The sequence below is a fragment of the Oryctolagus cuniculus genome, chromosome 18, assembly GCF_051225735.1.
Source record: "Oryctolagus cuniculus isolate XC-2025 breed Fujian yellow rabbit chromosome 18, ASM5122573v1, whole genome shotgun sequence".
Classification (NCBI taxonomy): domain Eukaryota; kingdom Metazoa; phylum Chordata; class Mammalia; order Lagomorpha; family Leporidae; genus Oryctolagus; species Oryctolagus cuniculus.
In genome coordinates this window covers 66,101,378-66,123,686 of record NC_142884.1, presented here as the reverse complement: position 1 = coordinate 66,123,686, position 22,309 = coordinate 66,101,378, and the positions used below count along the sequence as shown (strand labels likewise).

Sequence of the window (22,309 nt, the reverse complement as noted above, 5' to 3'; positions counted from 1 at the left end):
CCTCGACAGCGAAGACGAGGCTGTAGGAGTGAGAGTGAAAGGGCCTCGAGCACTCATTTCTCCTGTGGGCTGTAACTCTGAGAAAAAAAAAGAAAACAGGAAGAATGGGGGAGTCCTCTGAGAGGGGGACTCCTCTCCATCAGTCCAACTGATGAACGTTTGTATCATAATTTCTGTACATAAGTGAAGCATATGATTTGAGAAGTTAATTTAAAAATAGAAGACACAATCTTAAATAATATGCTCCTGAGGCTGGTGCTGTGGCATAGTGGGTAAAGCTGAAGTCTGCACTATCAGTATCCCATATGGGTACCGGTTCGAGTCCTGGCTGCTCCTCTTTTGATCTAGCTGTTTATAGCCTGGTAAAGCAATGGAAAATGGCCCAAGTCCTTAGGCCCCTGCACGCACATGGGAGACCCAGAAGAAGCTCCAAGCTCCTGGCCTCGGATCTGCACAGTTCCAGCTGTTGTGGCCATTTGGGGAGTGAACCAGTGGATGGAAGACCTCTCTCTCTCTCTCTCTCTCGCTCTGCCTCTGCCTCTCTGTAAGTCTGCCTTTCAAATAAATAAATAAATCTTTAAAAAAAAATATGCTCCTAAAGCCTAGAACATATAGTTTACATTAAAATACAGGAACACTCTAAAATAGAGACTAAAAGGACACATTGTTATTAGAAATCAGCAAGAATAGAGAATAATTTCTAATTAATTTTTAAAAATATGCATTCTTCCTTTCTTTCCCTCTCAAGTAAGAAATAACTGTGTTTTATGTGAAGATGATAGCTTAATTGGGCTTGGCTAACACAATTCCTAGAATTACTTCAAACCTGTAAACAACAATGTCAATAGTATCCCAGAAGTAGGTAAGAAGTAAGTCTAACTATCTAAAAGCTATTTTGAATGAGGTTTGCACTTATTAATTATAATTTTCACCATATCAAATCACAGATCTCAAGATCAACAGAGGTATAAAAGAAGTGTATAAAACAAACCCAGTGAAGAGTTAGCCCAGAAACAATAATGCTATTTAGTTATTATCGTTCTGCAACTTCTGGCATGTTATAGGGTCTACTAAATGTAGATAGAAAGCAGCTACCTTTTGATGTGTTGTTTCTCCCATATCTAAGAGTTCGATGATTTGTGGCTTGCAGATCACACGTGTATTTGCCAATCTCTGCTCGGTGGTGAGAGACATTTCCTTCAGGTACTCTGAGGGTGTCAGCTAGAATTCAAAAGAACAAGAGCCAAAGATTCATAAATGGTTACATTGAGAAAGTGTTCATAAGTGCCAGCAATGAATAATTTGTGTTTTCAGCTTTCAGGATAATTCTGGAATGCCACTAACTTCCCTTATGAAATATTTAAAATAACTAAATTATACAAGAGAAGTACCCATGCACTTTTGAGGTCTTTGCACAATAATTTAAAATGACATGTGGCTGCTTTTTCCTTATAATTTTGAAGGAATCACACAAAGGGACCCTAGAGAAAAAAAATTAAGAAATTGCACAGGAACATGTCCAAAGAGTTTAGTATTTATGCTCAAAAGAGGCATCTGAGCATGAAATTCTAAGGTTGCAAAATCATTTACCTAAGGAGTTTGAAAAACTCATACTTTGAAGTTAAAACACACAAAACTTTTGAGTGCCTAACTACCACGTTAAATAGAAACTGTACAAAACGTAACAGATCTTGGTAATGGGATTGTATATTTAGAAATGAGTTTGAGGGGCAGGCACTATGGCATAGTGGGTAAAGCTGTTGCCTGCAGTACCAGCATCCCATATGGGCACTGGTTGGAGTCCTGCTGCTCCACTTCCGATCCACTCTCAGCTATGGCCTGGGAAAGTATTAAAAGATGGCCCAAGTCCTTGGGTCCCTGCACCTGTGTGGGAGACCCGGATGAAGCTCCTGGTTCCTGATTTTGGATCGGCTCAGCTCTGGCCATTGTGACCATTTGGAGAGTGAACCAGTGGATGGAAGACCTCTCTCTGTCTCTTTGCCTTTGCCTCTCTATAACTCTGTCATTCAAATAAAATAAATAAATCTTTCAAAAAATATTTTAAAAAAAGAAATGAGTTTGAGCTTTTCAGAAATTAAAAGTGCACATTTAGACCTTGTTTTGAAAGAACTCTAATCATCAGAGCCAGCAGCCAAGTAAGAACACAAAATGCTTTAACATTTTCTAATGTTATGAGAAAAAAAACAACATCATTTAAATAAGACTAACCCAATAAGACATTGGTTAACCAGAATGAATCACTATACTTAGTTAATGTTGTTCTAGAATATTCACATGGTTCCAAAGCCTAGTTTATATGTGAGGTGACCATTGTGCAGCAACATACTGCTTAGGTGTATGTCAAGACTTTAAAAAATATTTAGTGGTATATCATTTACCCGATTGATAATTCAATGATCAATAAGTAATCAAAACGCTAAAGATTTCTATTTTTAATCTTATTTATTTATCTACTTGAAAGACCCAGAGAGAGAGACACAGAGACAGAGACAAATTGATCTTCCATTTGCTGGTTCACTCCCAAAATACCTGCAACAGCCAGGTATTTAAGCTGGGTCAGGCTGAAGCTGGGACCCTGAAACTCCTTTTGGGTCTCCCACATGAGTGGCAGGGCCCCACAAAGTTGAACCATCAGTTCTGCCTGCCAGGATGCAGGTTTCAAAGCAGAGGAACCAGGACTTGAACCAGCACTTCAATATGGGATGCAGATGTCCCAAGCAGTAGCTTAACCTGTTGTGCCACAATGTCTGCTCCCTATAAACTGTGTTTAACAGGACAGAAAATTATGTCACTTTCCTAGGTACCATTCAGTCATTTTAATGCTCTATCTTCTATAAGTATATACAAAAAATACCTTTTGCCAACCAACAAGTAATAAATTATTAGGCTGAATGGTGTGAAATTCTAATCTTTATTTTTGAATTATGCAAATGGCAGTTTCACATGGTTGTATGTAATGTTTAGAAAACCTCAATAGTTTGTTTAGTGCTATGGTTTGAGTGTGTCCCTCCAAGTCCCTGTGTCAGAGCCTTAACTCCTCAGTGCAGCAGGGTTGGGAGCTGGGGCCTAGTGGAAGACACTGGGGCCATAGCAGCACAGCCCTTATAAATGAACTGCTCTTGTCTTGCAGGACTGGGTTAGCTGTTGTGGGAGTTCGGCCCCCTTTTCTTTTTTCCACACAAACCTGTTTGTTTCCCTCCTTATCCCACCATGCTAGGACACAGCATGAGGCCTTCCCAGGATATAGTCATCCAATCTGGGACTTCTCACCCTCCAGAACCGGGAGGCAAAATAAATCACCCAGTCTGCTGTATTCTACCACAGCAGCAGAAAACAGACCGAGACACAGTCTTATTTCAGCTGATGGATTTAAGCAATTCAGACCTCTACTTTGAAATATGTCCACAATTTCAAAACTTCTCAGGCTTTTAAAAAGTACCTATGCTCCGTAGCAAGCTATAATTCTAAGTAAGTTGATAGTAATCAGTCAGTAATTCTGTTTGGGATCTTGAGGATGCCAAGTAGCAGCCATCATCTTCCTAGGAGACTGCACAAAGCGTTTCACATAGAAACCCCCTGATACATTACCATTTGGTTCACTTCGTCTTCTGTAACCACCTTCGGACTCAGGGGTGGCAAAACCTTGCTTTGAGATCCTTTGAGCATTTTGACTAGCCCCATCTGAACAGCCCCCATGGACTCTTCAAGTCTTTTACTTGTCATTTTTATTTTCCTTGCTCACCTAAGAGTGGAAAAAAAATTTTAAAATACATAAATAAAATGAAAAAAATAAGGAAAACAAACAATAAAAACAAAGGAAGAGAACAAATACAGTTAATTCTTCAGGTCACTTTTTTTTATTTTTAAGATTTTCCAAATACAGAAAGGTTTAGAAAATACAGATCAAATGTTTGGAACAAATATCCTAAATGAAGGATTCTATTCAGTGACTGGTCTAGATTTATCTTTATCCCAAATTCTAGAATCCACTATTGGCAGAATCATGGATTCTAGACCAAAATCAGGAAGACAGGAAAAGGTAAGCTGCTCCTACATTTGTACCACTTAAATCTTCCCAATGATTGGCACAAGCTCTGCCCAAGAGATATGCTAAAGAGTTTACTAATTTATATGCTTATCTGAGAGTTCTGTCTCATGACAATCAACTCTTCAAACAGAATAAACAGTCTTCAGACCTTCACAGCTGGGCAAAAAACTGGGCAAAAGAAAAGAAAAAAAAAAAAAAGCTGAGACCCCAAAACTGTAGCATGAGATGAGATAGGCAACAGGAAGTTTCTAGAAATCTTTTGAAGCTCATCCTCTTAAACAAGCCTCTACATGGCCACTGAATATAACCAAATTAATGGTATATAGTATCTCCCTTTGGAAAGGACACTGGCCACTTCAGGGGCCCATCTATGACAAGGTAAGGATTCCTGTTTTTATTGGTAGCAGGATAGGCTATTCAACACTTGTGAAAAACAAAACAGAGACAAATCCGATTAAAAGTACATGACAAAATGTCATGTAAGAAATCCTGAAGCCATTAAAAATCTCACAAGGTAGTAAAGCAGTACCAGATCAAAGCACAGGAGCAAGAGTTGTGTAAAGGAAAATAGACTTGAATGAAAACATAGTATGGTACACTGAAGTAAATCAATAAAATACCCAAGAATATAAAATTGTAAGACAAGAAAAAGGGTCTTTATGGTAGAAAGTCTTAAGATGGCAACCAATGAAACAGAATACAGTCAAAGAAGATTCAACATGCTATAATTGGAGCCCACGATGAAGGAAAGTGTTGGAATGGAACTGATATTTTATAAGTGTAATCTAAGAAACACTTCCCAAAATGGAAGAATATTGTTCCACATGTTGGAACAGTACTTTCCACAAACTTAAAAAATGTAAGCCAATGTTCTTATATGCAGTAAAGTTCTCCTTCAATTATTAAGGCAACAGAAAAAAAAAGGTGTTAACAGAAATAACTCAAGGAATACTATAAATGTGTTCCCTTCCTGAGGGATCTACTAGAGGTAAGACTTCATCCAATAAGAAGATGAAATTTCAGCAAAAGATCTGACAATAAATATTTTCATGTATGTAATTGTAGAGCTAAGTTTAAGCTGAAGTTCAGTGCATGAGGAAAACAGTATTCAAGCATTCTGTTTTCTGAGAAAGTACAAAGATAACAATTTAGAAATCAAAGAAGAGAAGCAAACCAAAACTAGAGTAAGATCATTGACTATTGCTATATAGCAGGTAGTAGTCAAACTGACCAGACAGTATAAAGGAGGATTAAGGGCATTTTGGTATAAAGCCTACACTATGGCAGCCAGGGACCCCGGTTTCCTAGAATTCATGTATGTTTATAATTCCTCCCGAGTGTGGGCTGTACTTAAGTACTCACTTTTAACAAATACAGCAATACGTGATGGACTGTCATTCTGAGATTAGGTTATACAAACACACACCCTCTGGCATGTGTGTGCACTCTCCCTCCCTCTCCCTCTCTCCCTCTCTCAGATCACCAGCTACCATGTAGTGAGAGTACTTAGGAAACCTACAGAAAGGTCCATGTGGTGAGGAAGCCAAGTCTGCTGGTAGCAGCGTGAGTGAACTTGAAGGTGGGTCTTGTGAGGACTGCCAACAGTCATATGACTTAGCTTGAAGGCAAAACTTTCTGGCCCTTCTGGAACCCTGGGATGACTGAACCTATGAGTGATTGACTGAAGAGCGCTTCACTCAGCCTACAAGAGGCCCTGGGCAGGAGGAATCCAGTTAAATCACACCCAAATTCTTCACTCACAGAAACTGTGACAAGACAAACAGTCACTACTTTAAGATACTCAATTTCAGGTACTTTCTTATGCAACATTAGACAATGAATAAAAACACTACTAAATAGGGCTTCTACATATATAAAAAATACAGCTAAAATCCTTTATATACAAAAACCAAACTTTTGTAGATACCAAAAGAAACTTTTAGAAAATGTAAATACACTAAACAAATCAAATGTAACAGACACTTTGATTACCATACAAAATAATGACTGAATTGAGACTTCAAAAACATCAAGCAAATGGGCTTCACTTGTCTGTTACAATGAAAATATTTCAAATTCAAGAATAAAGGAAAATCCAATTTTATGGCTTGTACCACAGACACACCTAAAAGTAGTGACCGAAAAGGCAAGAGTCTGATGCCATTTTTGTAAAAGATTTATTTGAAAGGCAGAGTTAGAGAGAGGCAGAGGCAGAGAGAGAGAGGTGTTCCATCCTCTGGCTCACTACCCAAATGGCCGCAACTGCCAGATCTGAGCCAATCCAAAGCCAGGAGCCAGGAGCCAGGAGTTTCTTCTGGGTCTCCCACGCAGGTGCAGGGGCCCAAGGACTTGAGCCATTTCCTACTGCTTTCCCAGGCCATAGCAGAGAGCTGGATTGGAAGTAGAGCAGCTGGGACTTGAACCGGCGCCCACTTGGCATGCCAGCACTGCAGGCAGCAGTTTTACCCACTACGCCACTGCACTGGCCCCGATGCCATTTTTGATATCTGACTGTTAAGAGCTTTCAAGTTCCATCACTACCTTTTCCCTTCTTCCCCGAGCTGAGCAAGCTACCAAGAATGCCTAAGTGTTCCTTTCTTCATCTCTGATGGGAAGCTTGACAACACAAGGTCCAGACTGCACCAGGTAAAAGTCAACCAGTATCCTTTCTCTGTACTCTCAAGCTATTTCTGAACCTACTTGGGGGCCTGCCTTGTTCTCCTCAGCAAGCCTATTATGTGAATAATAACTTTTTCATATCTTTTAAGTGCATGTAGCATCATCAGCCTTGAAATCCAAACCAAATTTTGGTTGGAGTGTCTGCTCTATCTCTGAGTGATGACAATGACAAAAGCAATTAAAAAGCAGGGTTGTGATCTTAATTTAAAATCAGAATTCTAAAATAAGCATTAAACAATACAAAGAAGAATATTTTATAGTGCTAAAAGCTATAATTGAAAAATGTAACAGTTATGAGTTTATATGCATTAAATATAAAGCAGAAATTACAGGAGTTACAAGGAGCTATGGATATACAAATAACAGGAGATTTTTAACCTGATATTACTGTGCTCTCAGCACAGATATGTCAAGTAGACAAAAAATAAATAAAATCATAATTTATTTGAATAGTATAATGCATTAAATAAGTCTAGGAACACATATCAAAGATTACATGCTAATAATAGAAAATATACCTCCTTTAAGGCAAAAACAACCATAGTCACAAGAAACTGGTTATATTAGGAAACAAAGAAATCTGGTTCTACAACCTAGAAATATTACAAATAATACTTAGATCACAATATAATAAACCAGAAATTAAAAACAAGACAAAAATCAGAAAGGTAAGGGCCAGCACAGTGGCTTAGCAGGTAAAGCCACTGCCTGCAGTGCCAGCATTCCATATGGATGTCGGTCCAAGTCCTGACTGCTCCACTTCCCATCCAGCTCCCTGCTAATGCTTGGGAAAGCAGCGGAAGATGGCCCAGATCCTTGGACCCCTGCATCCACATGGGAGACCCAGAAGAAGTTCCCAGCTCCTGGTTTTGGTGGGTCCAGCCCTGGCCATTACAGCCATTTAGGGAGTGAACCAGCGGATCAAAGCTCTCTTTCTCTGTCTCTGTCTCTCTCTCTCTCTCTCTCTCTAACTCTGCCTTTCAAATAAATAAATAAATCTTTAAAAACAAAACAAAACAAAAAACCAAAAAGGCCTGTTCACTTGGAAATCTGAAAATCTTCTATTAACCAACAACATGAGCTAAAAGGTCATGAAAACTACATATGCATGTTCATGTGCTCCAGTTATCCCTATTCTAGGAATCTACCCAAATAATACACTGGCCAAAATATGAAATAAGACATAGCCAGCCGGCGCCGTGGCTCACTAGGCTAATCCTCCACCTTGCGGCACGGCACACCAGGTTCTAGTCCCGGTCGGGGCGCCGGATTCTGTCCCGGTTGCCCCTCTTCCAGGCCAGCTCTCTGCTGTGGCCCGGGAGTGCAGTGGAGGATGGCCCAAGTGCTTGGGCCCTGCACCCCATGGGAGACCAGGATAAGTACCTGGCTCCTGCCATCGGATCAGTGCGGTGTGCCGGCCGCAGCGCGCTGGCCGCGGCAGCCATTGGAGGGTGAACCAACGGCAAAGGAAGACCTTTCTCTCTGTCTCTCTCTCTCACTGTCCACTCTGTCTGTCAAAAAAATAAAAAAATAAAAATAAATAAATAAATAAAAAAGACATAGCCAATAAGAGTGGTGATCTATAGGAGGAGTGAGAGATCAGGGTAAATGTGAGAGGGATGAAAGTTTCCTCTGTAGCTATCTAATGTTGACTTCTCAACCATGGAAATTTTGTATATATCAAAAAAAAAAAAAGAAACGAGAAAAATTTAGTAAAGCAGAAAGCAGAAACAGGGGCTGGTGCTGTGTAGCAGGTAAGGCTGTCACCCACAATGCCAGCATCCCATATGGGCACCAGTTCGAGTTCCGGCTGCTCCACTTCCTATCCAGTTCCCTGCTAATGGTCTGGGAAAAGCAGTGAAGACGGTCTGAGTACTTGGGTGCCTTCCCCCACGTGGCAGACCTGGAAGAAGCTCCCGGCTTCAGCCTGGGTGCAGCCCTGGCCATTGCAGCTATGTGGGGAGTGAACCAGCAGATGCAAGACCTTTCTCTCTCTCCATCTCTTCCTCTCTCTGTAATGCAGCCTCTCAAATAAAAAAAAAATAAATCTTTTAACAAAAATTAGAAACAAACTGAAATAACTGTGCTATATTTAAAGTTGGTTTCATAACAACAAAGAAAAAAACAGTTCTTTTAAATGACCTTTAAATAGTATTTTGGATGTATTTCCTGAATGTTACATGCTGTTAAAATATATAGAACGGCAGAGAAATCTTACCACTTACTGAATAGTCTTAACACTGATCATAATATTCGTAATACTATTTTAAACAAATAAGTAGTTCAATCAATATAGTTAGGAATCAAGCATCTCAGCATTTTAAAAGTACAAAACCAAAAACATTTTTATATTAAGAAATTTTGTAATTTTAAATTGAAAATATAAGTGCAAGCCAAGGATGATTTTCTCTTTTTAAATAACCAGCCCACTCAAAAAAAGCCCAGAGCAGAGAAAGCCCCACAGTAACGACAGTCCTGGGAGCTACACTGTTCCCATACATCACGCAGCACTAAAAGGAACAACGGTGACTTGGGGAAATGGGAAATCTGAGGTTGAGGGCATGAAGTGTGCAAGATGACTTAGAACATTCTGCCGCTCCATGAAACAAGGAAGTCAACAAAGGCTACTAGAGTTGTGTCAAGAACCCAGAGCAACCTCGAAGAGTTCAGATTTGTCAAAGACGGGACAACCGGAGCATTGAATAAAAATGTTTACTGTGGATTTATTGTTAAAGATCTGAGTTCAATGGTAATAAAAATATCATTAGTCATCTTTGGAAGTTGCTAGGGCAATAGACTATTTTGGAAATAATAAAAGGAAATAATCAATCATGTATCCTGCACTTTTTTTTTTGGTAAAAAATTACATTGTAGACTTACCAACTAGTTGATGAAGGAAAATCATTCTTCATAGAAGACTTCCAGCTAATGAATTAAAAAAAAAAGCAAATCACTATTTTGCAGCTCCTAATGAAATGAAGGATCATCAATGCTAAAATAATCCGGTAGGATGTTACTGTGTAACTTTATAATGGCTCAGTCGGGCTAACAACACCTGAGCCCTTGAAATCAATCTTAGCGCTAAGATTGAGAAATAGGCATTATCTGCCTCCTGATGTGATGCAGTACACAGCGCCACCTACGTAGAACTCTTAGCAAAAACCTAGAACTAAACCTAACTAAGCCCCTACACCCGCCAGCCAGGTTACAAGGAGATAAGAGTGAATGGAGAAACAGGTATATCTCTTTCCTAAGAAACAATCCAAATCCAGAACGTGGACGTGTTGAAGGAAAATGACCTACTTTGTGGAATGGCTCCACTGCATGGAGTGGGGAGGACTGTTCATAAATTAAGAGTCTCACACCAAACAAATGCAAAGGTGGACCCTGTTTGAATTACGATTCAAAGAAATGAATAACACTCAGATAATAGACAGATTACTTAAAGGTTGAGAGAAGAATGAAGACCGGTTGGAGACTCTCAGACCCAGGAAACAGAATGCTGAGTTGTTTGTCTCGTATACTCCAGGCTAGATTCTGGACAAGTCGGCCATCTGGAAACAGGCACAACGCACAGGAAATCACAGGAAAATCATGCCCTCTCTAGCCAAAAACCAGAAAAGCAGCAGCCCAGAAAGACAGAAAACTAATTGGATAAAAACCATTCTACTCAAGCTGCAGACCAGAGGAAAATTACAGCCACACCTCTAACCCTAACAACAAAGGCAGAGTTGGGAACCTAGACCTTAACTGGCATCAGGCTGTAATACAGCGCCCCAGTACCTCTGCCTACGTGGTATCAGAAAAGGCCAAGTGAAGAGTACAGACTTCCACCCTTGTTAGGCAGTTACAGGAATGATCCCCACACACACCATGGTGTTCGTGGAGGCCATGGACGAGGCTGGACAGCCACTCCACCTGGTGGTAACCAGGCAACTCTCCCCTGTCTCAATGGGGTGGTGTCAGAGTGGTGCAGAGAAGTCTGGTGGAGAATCAGGGTATATACTGTCACCCAGCAGGAACAAGAACACCTCTCTACCCTGCAGTGTCGGCAGAAGCCACAGGAGCAGGCAAACCTATCCTCTGAGCCCAGGTGGCACCAGCAAAAGCCTAGTGGGGAGCTAAACTCTCCCACCTACCTGGCAGTAACAAGAAGTCCTTCCATTCCCACGTGCCCACAGATGCTCAGTAGAAGAAACAGGACAACCCTCTGCCACTAAAGCAGCGTCAGAGTAAGGACGCTATAATGGACGATTCAAGTAAGATCCAGAATCGCATAGCGTTAAAACTGCAAATGCCCAGGTTTCAATAGAAAATTGCTTCAAAAACAACCCAGGATTCTATATCTAGCAAAAATATCCTTCAGGAATCAAGGGAAAAATCAGTCCACTGTCAGAAAAGGAAAACAAAGGAAGTTGTCAATAGTAGAACTATTCCGAAAAATAGAAATTCCTTTAAACAGAAATAATTTTAATAAGGCATCCTGCAAAATCAAGAAGAAATAAATAATAATAGAAAAAGCAAGAGTATGTATAAATGCAATCATCTTTCCTTCTGTTCTTGAGTTTTCTAAACTACCTCTGATGGTTGAAGCAAATTATAATGCTCTTTGATGTGGCTCTAAGTGTACATAGATAAAATATTTAAGACAACAAGAAAATAAATTGAGAAGATAAAGTGACATAAAGGGAGGCTTCTGTCCTTCACTTAAACTGATAAAATGTCGACACCAGTCATGTGTGAGTATATGATGCATCACCTAGAACACTCACTAAAAAGGCAAAACGTTGAAAGGCACTACAGATAAAATGAAAATGGAGTTGCAAAGAATGTTAAAGAAACCAACAGGAAGGCAAAACAAAACAGAGAAAACAAATAGCAGAATCAGGCTCTGATTTATCAATAATTACATTAAATGGAAATTGTCTATGTGCTAAGGAAATCATTTCCAGTATAATGGTATTAGGTAGCTTCAAAGCAAAAGGATGTAAAATGTATATAATACAAATGTTAAAAGGAATCAGGAATAGCAATAGTAATATCAGATAACTTTGACTTCAAATCAAGGAAAATTATCAGGGACATAAAAGGACATCACGTAACAGAAAAGGGTGAATCAGGAGCAGTGTTTGGTATAGCAGTTACTATGCTGGTGGAGATGCCTGGGGCTAAGTCCTGCCTCTGCTCAACTCCAGCTTCCTGCTAATATGAACCCTGGGAGGCAGGAGTGATTGCTCAGAAAGCTGGGTCCCTGCCATTCACGAGGAAGATTTGGATTTAGTTACTGGGTCCTGGTTCCAGCCTGGTCCAGTCCCAGCCATTGTGAACACGTGAACATCTGGGGAGTGAACTAGTGGATGAGTGTGTTCTTGTTCATTTTCCTCCTCCCTCCCTCCCTCCCTCCTTCTCCCTCTCCCTCTCCCTCCCTCTCTCTCTTTCCCTCTGAAAGAAATAAGTTTTAAAATAAAGGCACTGTGGCTTAGCAGGTAAAGCTACTGCCTACAGTGCCTGCATCCCATATGGGTGCCAGTTCGAGTCCTGGCTGCTCCACTTCTGATCCAGCTCTCTGCTCTGGCCTGGGAAAGCAGTAGAAGATGGCCCAAGTCCATGGGCCCCGGCACCCATGTGGGAGACCCAGAAGAAGATCCTGGCTCATGACTTGGCCTAGCCTAGCCCCAGATATTGCAGCCATCTGGGGAGTGAACCAGCAGATGGAATATGTCTCTCCTCTCTCCATAATTCTGTCATTTAAATAAATAAAAACATCTTGAAAAAAAAAGAAAATGCACAAATGTCTAGTATTCAGGTGTATATTTAAAAAATGCAAAGAACTGAAGTCATACAGAGTATTCTGGTTGATCACAATGAACTCAAACTAAAAACTCATAACATCTCTGAACACTTGTAAACAAAACAACACACTTTTAAATAACACATAAATCAAATACAAAGTCTTGAGGGAAATAAAACATACAATAAACTGAATGAAAAATGAAAATATAACATTTCAAAAATGTTTTCCACTAAAGCTAAAACAGTCTTAAGAGGGAAATTTATAGCACTAAAAGCTTGGATTGAAAAATAAGTCTCAAATCTATCATCTAAGTTCCTAACTCCACAAAAAGAAAAAGTAAATAAAATCAAGCAACTCATCCACTGTGTAATAGAAAATCTGAATAATTCCTTAGCAAATAGGAAATAGAATTTATAACTTTATAACTCTCCCCAAAAGAAATCTCTAGGACTAGACAATTGCACTGGAGAATTTTATGCAAAATTCAAATAAGAATTAACACCAATCTTTCTTTCTTTTCCAGAAAGTAGAAGAGAAGGGAACACTTCAGTATCCGTTTTATTAAACCTGAGATAAAACAAGACAAATAAAGAACAAAAAGTAAAAACTAATATTCCTCATAAATATTAACTGCAAAAGTTTTAACAAAATATTAAATTCTTAAAAAAATACTTAGCAATATATAAAAACTATATACCATGACCAAATAGATCTATTCTAGAGACATAAAGCTAGTTCACTGTTCAAAAATCAAGTATTGTAATCCATTATATTGCATGCTAAAGAAGAAAAATCATAGCATCACATCAATTTATGCAAAAAAAGCATTGGACAAATTCAACACTTATTCATGATTAAACAAACAGTTCTCAGATGGGAGAGCATTTAGCCTAGTGAATACAGTGCCGATTAAGGTGCTTTCAGGCCGCATGGGAGTACCTGGTTTCTACCCAGCTCTAGCTCCTGACTCCATCTTCCTGCTAATGCAGACCCTGGCAGCAATGGCTCAAGTAAGTGGGTCACTGACACCCATGTGGAAGACCCTGATTGTATTCCCAGCTCCTGGCTTCAGACCAGCCCAGCTCTGGCTGTTGTGGGCATTTGGGAGAAATGAACCAGTAGATGGAATCTGTGTGTGTGTGTGTCTGTCTTGCAAATAAATGGATTTTTAAAAACTGTACTTCCAGAAAACTGGGAGTATACAGAAACCTAATAAAAAATACCAAAAAAATAGTTAATTTCATCCTAAATAACAAAAGACAGAGTGTATTTCCCTTAAGACTAGGAAAAAAGCAAGGATATCAACTCTCATCATGGCTGTCACTCACAGTACATTCTACTCAACAGTGTAAGACCAACCAAGGAACAAAAAAGAGAGTCATCCAGAGCAAAAAAAAATAAAACTGTCCCTATTCACATGTGACATGACTGTCTATGAATATATTCCCTCCAAATCTACAATAAACCTCCTAGAAGTAATTGGTAAGGTTGTAGACGACACAGTAAACATATTTTAAAAAATGCATATTTCTTCTTTTACCTTCAAAATTCACTCAACATGGATTAAAGACCTAAATCTACAACCCCACACCATCAAATTATTAGAGAACATTGGAGAAACCCTAAAAGATATAGGTACTGGCAAAGACTTCTTGGAAAAGACCCTGGAAGCACAGGCAGTCAAAGCCAAAATTAACATTTGGGATTGCATCAAATTGAGAAGTTTCTATACTGCAAAAGAAACAGTCAGGAAAGTGAAGAGGCAACCAACAGAATGGGAAAAAATATTTGCAACTATGCAACAGATAAAGGATTGATAACCTGAATCTACAAAGAGATCAAGAAACTCCACAACAACAAAACAAACAACCCACTTAAGAGATGGGCCAAGGACCTCAATAGACATTTTTCAAAAGAGGAAATCCAAATGGCCAACAGACACATGAAAAAATGTTCAAGATCACTAGCAATCAGGGAAATGCAAATCAAAACCACAATGAGGTTTCACTTCATCCTGGTTAGAATGGCTCACATACAGAAATCTACCAACAACAGATGCTGGTGAGGATGTGGGGAAAAAGGGACACTAACCCACTGTTGGTGGGAAAGCAAACTGGTAAAGCCACTATGGAAGTCAGTCTGGAAATTCCTCAGAAACCTGAATATAACCCTACCATACAACCCAGCCATCCCAGTCCTTGGAATTTACCCAAAGGAAATTAAATTGGCAAACATAAAAGCTGTCTGCACCTTAATGTTTATTGCAGCTCAATTCACAATAGCTAAGACCTGGAATCAACCCAAACGCCCATCAACAGTAGACTAGATAAAGAAATTATGGGACATGTACTCTATAGAATACTATACAGCAATCAAAAACAATGAAATCCGGTCATTTGCAACAAAATGGAGAAATCTGGAAAACATCATGCTGAGCGAAATAAGCCAGTCCCAAAGGAACAAATATCATATGTTCTCCCTGATCGGTGACAACTAACCGAACACCAAAAAGGAAACCTGTTGAAGTGAAATGGACACTATGAGAAACAGTGACTTGATCAGCCCTTGTCCTGACTGTTGATGTACAACTTAATACTTTATCCCTTTTAGTATTTTTTTGTTCTACTTAATACTGTTGGTTGAACTCTGTAATTAATACACAATTATTCTTAGGTGTTTAACTGAAATGTGATCCCTGTTAAATATAAGAGTGGGAATAACAGAGGGAGGAGATGTACAATTTGGGACATGCTCAAGCTGACTTGCCCCAAATGGTGGAGTTAGAAATGTGCCAGGGGATTCCAATTCAATCCCATCAAGGTGGCATGTACCAATGCCATCTCACTAGCCCAAATGATCAATTTCAGTTCACAATTGATCATACTGATAGGTCTAAGAGTCAAAGGGATCACATAAACAAGGCTAGTGTCTGCAAATACTACTGATAGAATAAAAAAAGGGAGGGAACGATCCAACATGGGAAGCAGGATACACAGCAGACTCATAGAATGGTAGATGTCCTAAACAGCACTCTAGCCTCAGAATCAGCCCTTAAGGCATTCAGATCTGGCTGAAGAGCCCATGAGAGTATTTTAGACATGGAAAGCCAAGACACTCTGGCAAAAAAAAAAAAAAAAAACCTAAATGAAAGATCTCTGCGAGTGAGATCCCAGTAGAAAGAATGGGCCATCAAAGGAGGAGGTACCTTTCTCTGAAAGGAGGAGAGAACTTCCACTTTGACTATGACCTTGTCTAAATATGATAAGAGTTGGTGAACTCAACAGGCTTCCATAGCCTTGGCAACTCATGACCAGAGCCTAGGGAGATTACTGATGCCATAAACAAAGAGTGTTAATTTGTTAAGTCAAAAACAGGAGTCACTGTGCACTTACTTCCCATGTAGGATCTCTGTCCTTAATGTGTTTTCAATGTGAATTAATGCTATAACTTGTACTCAAACAGTATTTTACACGTTGTGTTTCGGTGTGGGTGCAAACTGTTGAAATCTTTACTTAATATATACTAAATTGATCTTCTGTATATAAAGATAATTGAAAATGAAAAAAATGCATATTTCTATCTACTGACAATGAAAATGCAGAACCCAAAATTTAAAATATAATACCATTTACAAATTTCATCCTCCTCTAAGAAGAAATAGGCATAAACTAACCATAACATATATAGACCTTCTATGCCAAAAATGACAGAATGCTAATGGAAGAAGTCAAAGAACATCACACCCAGCAGTGATCTGTATTCATGGACTGGAAGTCCAGTCGGAGTCAAGATGTTAAATCCCAAATTCACGTGCAGGCTTAGTGTAATTTCAATTATGATACCAACAAATATTTTTAAAAAACAGGCAAGCTTATTTTAAAGGTTATATGGAAAGACACTGGCCCTAGAATAGTTAAAAACAATCTTTATGAAGAATGAGGAAGGAAGAATCAAGACTATGTGTTATTGGCAGAAAGAGAGACATATCTCAATGGAATAAAACAGAGAACTCTAGAAATAGACCCAAACAAACATGCCCAACTGATTGTTAACAAAGATGCAGAATCAATTCAGTGGAAAAATATGTTGCCTTTAATCAAATGGTGCTAGGGCAACTGGATATCTATAAACAAAAATTAAACCTCAACCAAACCTCACACTTCATACATAATTCACTTAAAGTGTATCACAGATTTAAGTAGATCATAGAACTATAAAATTTTTAGAAAGAAAAACAAGAGAAAATTTTCCAGACCTAGGGTTTGTGAAAAGATTCACAGATATGTCCCCAAAATCCTTATCTAGAAAGGAAAATGTTTGATAAAGGAGACTTTACCAAAAGGTAAAACCTCTGTACTTCAAAAGGCCCTGTTAAGATGGAAAGGGCAGCAACTTGCAAACCACAGGTCTGACAATGCACTCCTACCTGCAATACATAAAGGCACTCAAACAGCAGAACACCCCACATTTCTATTAGTTTCCTCCTGCTGGTACAACAAATTGGCACACACAAGACAGATGTATTAGCTTAGAATTCTAGAGGTAAGAAGTCTGATATGGGTGCCACTGGGCTTCAATCAGGTGCTGGCTGGGCTGCGTCCTTTCTGGGGCTGTGGGTGAGAACCTGCTTCCTTGCCAGCCCTGCTTCTAGAGGCTTCTGTGTTCCTTTGTGATCCCCTCCCCCCACCTTCAAAGTCAACAATGGCAGGCAGTCTTTCTCAGGCTGTCACTCTGACTTCCTCCTCTAGTTCTGCCTCCCTCTTACACTTTTAAGAACCCTTGTTACAACACTGGATTCACCCCGATAATCCAGTGCAATCTCCCTTTCTTAAAGTTACCTGATGAGCAATGCTAACACCATCTCCAGCCTTAGTTCTCCTGCCCCAGGTAACTATAATTAACCCAATCACAGGTTCCAGGGATTAGGATTTAGACATTTGGTGGTAGTGGTGAGATGTTTGGGAGACATTATTCTGCCAAGTATACAATCCAATTAGAAAATGAATAAAAGGTATAAAGAGGTATTTCACTGAAGAGGATATACAAATGGAGAAAAGCATATAAAAACATGTTTAGAGGCCAGTGTTGTGGCATACCAAGTAAAGCCCTTCCCTGTGACAATGGCATCCTATATGGGCACTGGTTCGTGTCTTGGCTGCTCCACTTTTTTTTTTTTTTTAAGATTTATTTATTTGAAAGGGAGAGTTACAGAGAGGCAGAGAGAGAGGTCTTCATCCGCTGGTTCACTCCCCAGATGGCCACAACAGCCAGAGCTGCGCCTATCCAAAGTCAGGAGCCAGAGATTCCTTTAGGTCTCCCACGAGGCTGCAGGGGCCCAAGGACCTGAGCCATCTTCCAGTGCTTTCTCAGGCCATTGCAGAGAGCTGGATCAGAAGTGGGCAGCTGTGGGAGGCCCAGAAAAAGCTCCTGGTTCTGTTGCAGCCACTGGGGAGTGAGACTGCAGATGGAAGATCTCTCTCTCTTTCTCTCTCCCTGTTACTCTGATTTTCAGATAAGTAAATAAATCTTTAAAATAAAAAAAGTTTGACCATTTTCCTTTGTGCCTTATCACACTACCCATATGCTGTGATTCCCGTCTGCTATACCTGGATCGTGCTTTTGCAGCTCTGTACCCATAAGGGTGAAGTTATTTTTCCTGAAACTTTGCTCTCACTGTCCATCCTAACTCCAGTGTCCTTCCTCCTTCCCTGCATGGATGCCTCCCTGATTCCAGTGCCATTTCCTGACCAGAGCAATTTCTGATCCTATCTGGAAGTGATTATTCAGCCTCTTTGACCTTCCAGGACCTTACTTTTTTCTTTTTTTATGGCACCTAAAACTTTCTACTTGGCAGTTCTGTGTGTGCTTATTCTAATCTTAATAGACTATAAACTCTGTGGCATAGAAACTATAAGGCACAGTGCCGGGTGTATAATGGATTCCTGTGAATTTCCAATGAACCAGCAAACTAGAGTCAATATTCAGGAGTGGGGGCTGAAGGGAGAGAAGTATCACAATCACCTTGTCTACAGCTCCAAGAACTAACAAAGGATCGAATCAATGCAAACAGACCACACGCGTTAATGTCCCCAGGATGCCTTGGCCATGTAGTTTAAATATCCTACTCTCAAAGATTTATGGGTAACAAGAAATTATTATATCCAAGGTATAATAAAAAAGAAAAGCAAGCTCTGGAACAGTATTACAACATTATCCCATCTCTGAAATAATACTAAGAAATAATGCATAGAAAAACAGGGAATATACAGCAAACTCTGAACAAAATCAAAAATAATAATTATAACGAAGAACTAGAACTATAAGGGACTTTCACTGCTAAGCAGATTTGATTTTTGAAACTGAAATTTCCACAAGGAGCATGTGCTACATTTAAAAAAAAAAAAAAAAGTTGAGCCGTGTGATACGTAGAGAGGGCACGTCACAAGCAGTCACCTCCAGCTTCTCTCTGTCTCTCTGTCACCTCCCACTACAGCTCATTGCAGCCTGCTCATGGCCTTTCAGCTCCTAGACGCTCTTGGTGCTCTCAGACCCTCTCACTTCTCACGGTCCTTTCCCTCCAGCCCAGATCTCTCAGTGAATTTTGCCGCACAGCCTTTGAGCTTACTGCCCTCCTGAGTCTGTCTTGCTGTCACAGCCAGGAAAACCCAAACACTGGACCAATCCAGCCACTCCGATCCTTCTCTCCTTCTCTCCTACTCCCAGACTGTTGGAACTGCCAGGAAAACCACAGGGCAGCCTAGACAGCTCACTGCACATTTCGCTGCCAGCCTCCACTGGGCCACCCACCCCACCTTGTGTGTTACCCTTCTCAGCTCTCTTCCCAGCAGCTGTCTCAGGTCCTCCCTCCATTGCTCTTCCTGCAGGAATTCTCCAGAGCTTACCCCACCCTAGCCCTTCAGACTCCAGCTCCGTCCACACAGGGCCTACAAGGTATCCCGGCAAACTGTCTACCGGCTCCCCAAGCCCAGTATGCTCCCCCAAACCTGCTTTCTCCTGTATGTCATCTGCCAATGGATTATCAGTCACACCCAGTTGGCTGGGGCCCAAGTTCAGCTGTCTTCCAACGTTTCTGTCTGCTTGAACCAGTCATGGAATAACTAAATATTATCAAACACTTAGTATGCACCAAGGTCTCACAGGTATTATCACTCTCCCCACAACACATAGAAGGCACAGAGAAGGCAAGTAACTCGCCACAGCTTACACCAGCAAAGGGTAGACGCAGCAGGAAGAGCCCGTCACTCTGGATCAAGTTCCCACTCTCTGTCACTATATTACTCTGTCCGTACCATGTGACCCCACCTCCCTGACATCTCACAAATGCATCTACTTACTCTCCATTCCTGCTGCCCCTCCTCTGTACCTGTCACTGTCACATCTTACCTGCATGACCGCAACAACCCTCTAACTGACCTCCCTGACCCCAGCATGGAGGCCCTACTCTCAGCTCTCCCCTGTACCCTAGCCACTATGCATGACACAGCTACAGTGATCTTCTAAAGGACGGCTTCGATCACGCCACTTCCCTGCCTAGCACCCCTTAGTCTAGAATACCCTTCGAGCTCCTCAACATGACTTGCATCCCAGGAACTCTGCCTCCTTGCGCTTTATGCTCAACCTGCAGTTCGGACTGTGTCACGTGCTCATAAGCCCTGGAATCCCTCCCTCCTTCCCTGTTCTCACCCCAATACAGCAAATTCCCATTTGTCTCTCTGGACTCAGCTGTCACCTCCTGCAGAAAGCCTTCCAGGACTCCCCAAGGCTCCCTTCTTTCTGATCTCAAGTGTCCTCATGCACACCTGCATCGTGGTTATTCATTTATCTCCTCACCCACTGGGATGTTTGCTGGGAACAGGAACTTCGTGTTTTCTGCCACTGTATTCCCAGCACCCAGCACAGGGATGGATGCATAAGCTTCACAGTAACTATGTTCAGCTAATAATTCATTCATACAAATGGTTTTCCACAGTCCCCAGATGTACCAGGGTCTCCCTCCTTCTGTATCTTTGTACAAGCTCATCCTTTCTTCTCACATCCTATTCCCTCTTTCCTAGCAAACTTCTATTCATCCTACAAAGCCCACCTTGAGGGTATACAGAAGCAAGGCTTTCTCTAATGTGTCCAAGTATCAATCACTCTGTCCTTTGCATATGCCGCTAATAATGGATGCATCCAAACCACTACCTTGGAGTTATTTGCTTGCCAACCTGTCTCTACCTCTAGAAAGTAAGCTTCTTACCTGTAGAGACCACAGGTGACTGGCACATAAAGGGGCTCCATGGACGCTTGTTGACTTGAATGCGCATTCAATCTCACTTGCTGGGGGCTGGCGCTGTGGTGTAGCAGGTTGAGCCTCTGCCTGTGGCACAAGCATCCTATAAGGACACTGGTTCGTGTCCTGGCTGCTCCTCTTCTGATCCAGCTCTCTGCTTATTGCCTGGGAAGGCAGTGGAAGATGGGCCCGGGTGCTTGGACCCCTGCACCCATGTGGGAGACCCGGAAGAAGCTCCTGGCTCCTGGCTTCGGATCAGCGCAGCTCCAGCTGTTGCAGCCATTTGGGGAGTGAACCAGCAAATGGATGACCTCTCTCTGTGTCTCTCCCCTCTCTCTATGTAACTCTGCCTCTCAAATAAATAAATAAATTTGTTAAAAAAAAAACTCTCACTCATTAACAGGGAATTTTCTCTATGCCACAATACTTCTCAGAGGAACTATTTCCCTCTTCTGTCTTGTTTTTCTTAATCTAAATGCCAACCTTTTGCTCCTTCTGGTGTTTCTACTTACAGAGCCCACATTAAGTGTTCAGTATCTTCTTTCAGAAAATGGTGATGAGGAAGGACAGGCAAACGTAGCCTCAGCTACCTCTTAGGAAGGTGAACCAGGTAAGATGAGGTTTGTCATTAATGCTTTGCCTTTACAATTCTCACCTTTGGATTCTTTAAAGAAATGTTTTGGCGTAGAACCTCTAAAGCACAAAATTCATTTTCTGGATGGAGTTCTACTCAGCTCTAGGAACTCCTAAGAGAGCTGAGTCTAAAAGAGTTCCCATTACAGGGCAGACATTTGCAGTAGCAGTCGGAACGCTGATTGGGTTTGGGATGCCTGCGTTCCACACTGCAGTGTCTGGGTTCAAGTCCCAGTCTGCTGCTGACTCCTGCTCCACGCCAACACGCCCTGAGGGGTGTCAGGCAACAGCTCAAGTGGCTGGGTCTCTGCCACCCATGTGGCAGACCCAGATGGAGTTCTGGGTTCCTGTCTCTGGCCATGATCCAGCCCCAGTTATCGTAGGCATTTGGGGAGTGAACCAGTGGATGGAAAAGTCTGTTTCTTTCAATAAAATAAAAATAAACATTCAGAGTGCATAAAGCAGAAAGCCTCCAGGTGCTACAGGGAGGCGTTCACCTCATAGCAGCCTGTCACCACCACGACCACCGCAGGCGCATCCCTATCCCCAGCGCTATCCACCTCGCTTGACTTCCCTTTTACCCTGAGAGTCTCCAAACAGATTCCCTTGTGCTCTGTCCTCTGTCCTTTCATTCTCGAAACCCCACTTTTTCTGCAGATAAGCCAAGCAAATAAATCTCAGAACCAGTCAAAATCCTTTCTACCCAATGAGCAATGTGCAAGATGTAACAAATCTCAAAAAGACATCAATACGTACTTCACACTTACATATGCAATTCAGTAGCCTGCATACCTTTAACACACATACGTAAATTTTGATTGATAAAAATTGTTCCCCCCCC

The 22,309-nt window shown here is 41.0% G+C and overlaps 1 protein-coding gene across 4 annotated transcripts in view; it reads right to left on the bottom strand.

The window, feature by feature from the left end:
• HYDIN (HYDIN axonemal central pair apparatus protein) overlaps window positions 1-22,309 on the bottom strand; it is a 409,263-nt gene that overhangs the window by 355,321 nt on the left and 31,633 nt on the right. For 3 of the 4 annotated variants that reach the window (XM_051847253.3, XM_070062720.2, XM_089320456.1), the window contains exons 2-4: window positions 9,629-9,673; window positions 3,610-3,763; window positions 1,096-1,221 (exon numbers count right to left, since the gene is read on the bottom strand). In XM_051847253.3, coding sequence (XP_051703213.3) covers window positions 1,096-1,221; window positions 3,610-3,744 — 261 coding nt within the window. In that variant the 5' untranslated portion in view covers window positions 3,745-3,763; window positions 9,629-9,673. The remainder of the gene's footprint in view (window positions 1-1,095; window positions 1,222-3,609; window positions 3,764-9,628; window positions 9,674-22,309) is intronic. The other variant, XM_051847256.3, reaches the window with a different exon arrangement.